This window comes from Musa acuminata, chromosome BXJ1-3 (genome assembly GCF_036884655.1).
Source record: "Musa acuminata AAA Group cultivar baxijiao chromosome BXJ1-3, Cavendish_Baxijiao_AAA, whole genome shotgun sequence".
NCBI classification, from domain to species: domain Eukaryota; kingdom Viridiplantae; phylum Streptophyta; class Magnoliopsida; order Zingiberales; family Musaceae; genus Musa; species Musa acuminata.
In genome coordinates this window covers 7,519,096-7,522,366 of record NC_088329.1, presented here as the reverse complement: position 1 = coordinate 7,522,366, position 3,271 = coordinate 7,519,096, and the positions used below count along the sequence as shown (strand labels likewise).

At 40.9% G+C, this 3,271-nt stretch overlaps 1 protein-coding gene across 1 annotated transcript; it reads left to right on the top strand.

The window, feature by feature from the left end:
* Nucleotides 1-480: 480 nt before the first annotated feature.
* Nucleotides 481-2,496, top strand: LOC135636892 (cytochrome P450 71B10-like). The gene is made up of 2 exons (XM_065149023.1): nucleotides 481-1,688; nucleotides 1,769-2,496. Exons 1-2 carry the CDS (start codon nucleotides 786-788, stop codon nucleotides 2,387-2,389), a joined length of 1,524 nt encoding a protein of 507 aa, XP_065005095.1. The 5' UTR covers nucleotides 481-785; the 3' UTR covers nucleotides 2,390-2,496.
* The last annotated feature ends 775 nt before the right edge of the window (nucleotides 2,497-3,271 follow it).

The window sequence follows — 3,271 nt, the reverse complement described above, 5'->3', positions numbered from 1 at the left end:
TGTAATAGGACAAAAAAAAGGTTGTGGGGGGGGGGGGGGGGGGGGGGGGGATGATGGAACGAGCATTTCGATTAGAAGAAGATCAAAGCTTTACTTTATTAGAATTATAATTTACAAATAAAAATTATTCTAAAAAAAATCCTATTTGATATAATCCTGATAATTTATAATTAATTTAAGTTCTTTACATATTTTTGGATATTTTTTTATTAATGATATTTCATTAAATATATAGTTCAATTAATTGATCAGTCAATTATAAGAAGATCCTAATGACAAGAGCTTACTATGGGACCTAATCCTCGTAATTATGAAATCATAGGCCAATAGTGATGCCTGGGGGATTTCTCTGAGAAAGCTTCCAAGTTTTTATTTTTTCCAAAGGCGTCCCCTATTTTAATTTTTTTCAAAATGATACTCCTAATTCGAATATTATTGAAGGCAAAAAACCATTTAAAGAAATATTATTGAAAACAAAAAACTATTTAAAGAAACATCTTTTGAAAAAAAACAAAAAAATAACACATGATTCTTTGGTGACAAATTGGTGTTTGCTTGGGAGGTTGGTTTTCCCATTGGAAGATAATTTTGATCTAATTTTTCTTGCTAGTTGGATATATAATTATCTTATCTATTATTTTTATTAATCTTAAAAGAATAAAATACTTGTTGTGGAGCAATTCATATGAAAACAGGTCAACTCAGTAGTGTCACAACTATAAATCAGCAGGCGCTCCTACCATTCCCTTGTCAACATAAGTGAGCTACCATCACAAAACGCAACCATGGCAGTTCCTCCCCTCCTGCTCTCCTCTCTCCCTTCTCTTCTCGTTGTTCTCGCACTGCTGTCTTCACTTCTACTCGCAGGTCGGAAGGCGAGAGGTGGCTCGGCGACCTGGAAACTCCCTCCAAGCCCACCCAAGCTCCCCGTCATCGGCCACCTCCACCTCTTGGGGAGCAGCTTGCTGCATCGCTCCCTTTGGGAACTCTCCAAGAAACATGGACCTCTCATGCACTTGAAACTTGGTCGAGTCCCCGTTGTCGTCGTGTCCTCGCCGGAGATGGCTAAGGAAGTGCTCAAGACACACGATCTTGAGTGCTGCAGTCGGCCTTCGCCCCTCTCCTTTTCCAAGTTTTCATACGGTTTCTCCGACGTCTCCTTAACCCCATACGGAGAACGATGGAGGCAGCTTCGGAAGTTCTGCACCGTCGAACTCTTCAGCGCCAGGAAGATCAACTCTTTTAGGGACATAAGAAAAGAAGAGATGGAGCGAGTGACGAAACTGATATGTTCTCACGCTCGCGCTTCGACCATGGTCAACCTGAGCGAGTTGCTGCGCTCGCTTTCCTGCAATATGACATGCAGAACTGCCTTTGGCTCCGGCTTCGACGATGGAGGCGACATCCAACTCCACGACATGCTCAGAGAAGCCCAAGCGGTGGTCGGTGGCTTGTTTTTATCTGATTACTTACCATTGTTGGGGTGGGTTGATAGGCTAAGTGGGATGAGATCCAGACTTGAAAGGGCCTATCTCAAACTCGATAGCATCTACCAACGCCATATAGATTACCACCAAGATCGATTGAGGCAACAAGGTAAAGAGGACGGAGACTTCTTAGATGCTTTGCTCCGCATGCAAAAGGATGAGGAGGGTCTAACAGAAGACCACATCAAAGGAGTGCTCATGGTAGTTGATGCCACCCTTTTCACACCATCCAGTTCTTGTTAACGCCTTTTCTCTTTCATAATAACCAAGCTCAAATGCAGAATATTTTCTTTGGTGGGACGGACACATCCTCGGCAACCGTGGAGTGGGCGATGGCGGAGCTCATCAGACAACCTGAGCTGATGAAGAGAGCACAAGACGAGGTAAGAGGATGTGTCGGAAGCAAAGGGGAGGTGGAGGAGAGTGACCTTCACCAACTTCATTTCTTGAAGTGTGTCATCAAGGAGACGATGAGGCTGCACCCTCCCGCTCCGCTGCTACTTCCTAGGGAAACCATGCAGCACTTTAAGCTAAATGGCTATGATATTCTACCCAAAACATGGATGTATGTGAATGCTTGGGCGATAGGAAGAGATCCCAATTCGTGGGGGAGGCCTCATGTCTTTGATCCAGAGAGGTTCATGCATGACTCCATGGAGGCAAATGGGCAGGATTTCAAGCTCATACCATTTGGGGAAGGTCGAAGGATCTGCCCCGGTAAGAATCTTGGAATGTTAATGGTGGAACTTGTGCTTGCCAACCTCGTCTACTCCTTTGATTGGCATTTACCACCTGGAATGGTGAAGGAGGACATCAGTATGGAGGAAGCCCGTGGTGGTACTGTACATAGAGAGTATGCTCTTTGTCTCATGGTCACCAAATATGATGCAACAACAGCCTGAATTGCTTGTGCATGTTAAAGTAGTAATATGTCTAAGTATTTTAAATGATACGCTTGTATACTTTACAAGTGATTTAAATGATTAGTACTAATATGTTCCTGTTAAGCTTGAATAAAGACAGTCATATGTGTCGATTTGTGCAATTAAAACATCTGGTGATATCTTCAGTTTGTGATTTATTGTTTCATGAAAAGAAGTGTGTGACTATATTTCATAACTTTTGTGGTTGAATTGTTCATTTTGAGAAAAGAGTATACTCCAGCGATAAAAAATCTCAGAGCTTCTATCAGCTAAACGAAACAGCACCTTCTGTCGAGTGATAAGAATTGAGACTTCTCTTAGTGGGATTATGCCATGGCTTTGACTAATTATGGCTTTTTTATTCCTTCAGGCGTTTCTGCCTTTGAAGTAACTACGAAGAAGACAAGGTAAATTTGTGCATCCGCAAGATTGAGTTCAAGGATACAGAATGCTTGGGGCTTTCAACTTGACGTCTGTGTTAGAGATCTCTCAAGGATTTCAATCGGAGTTGAGTTGTGGCCCTACTAAAATACTATTCAAACTTAAATAATTAAAAATCTCAATATGGCATTAAAAACACGAAAATAGGTTGGATTAATGGATTTGATTGGACATGGCCTGGTTAAAGGTTGCTTGCAGTTGTTGAATTGTGTTATGATGATTAGTCATATTTACGTCATAAAAAAAATATATTTTATTATGTCAGTAAGCTAAGGATACATCTTACTAATACGATAAGCCTAAAAAGTAACGAGAAGATATCGAATTCAATTGAACCATACATAAAAAGAGAAAATATTAGAAAAAAATTCATATATTAGTCTCAAAAAGAGATATTGTTGAGCTATAAATAGGAGTTGT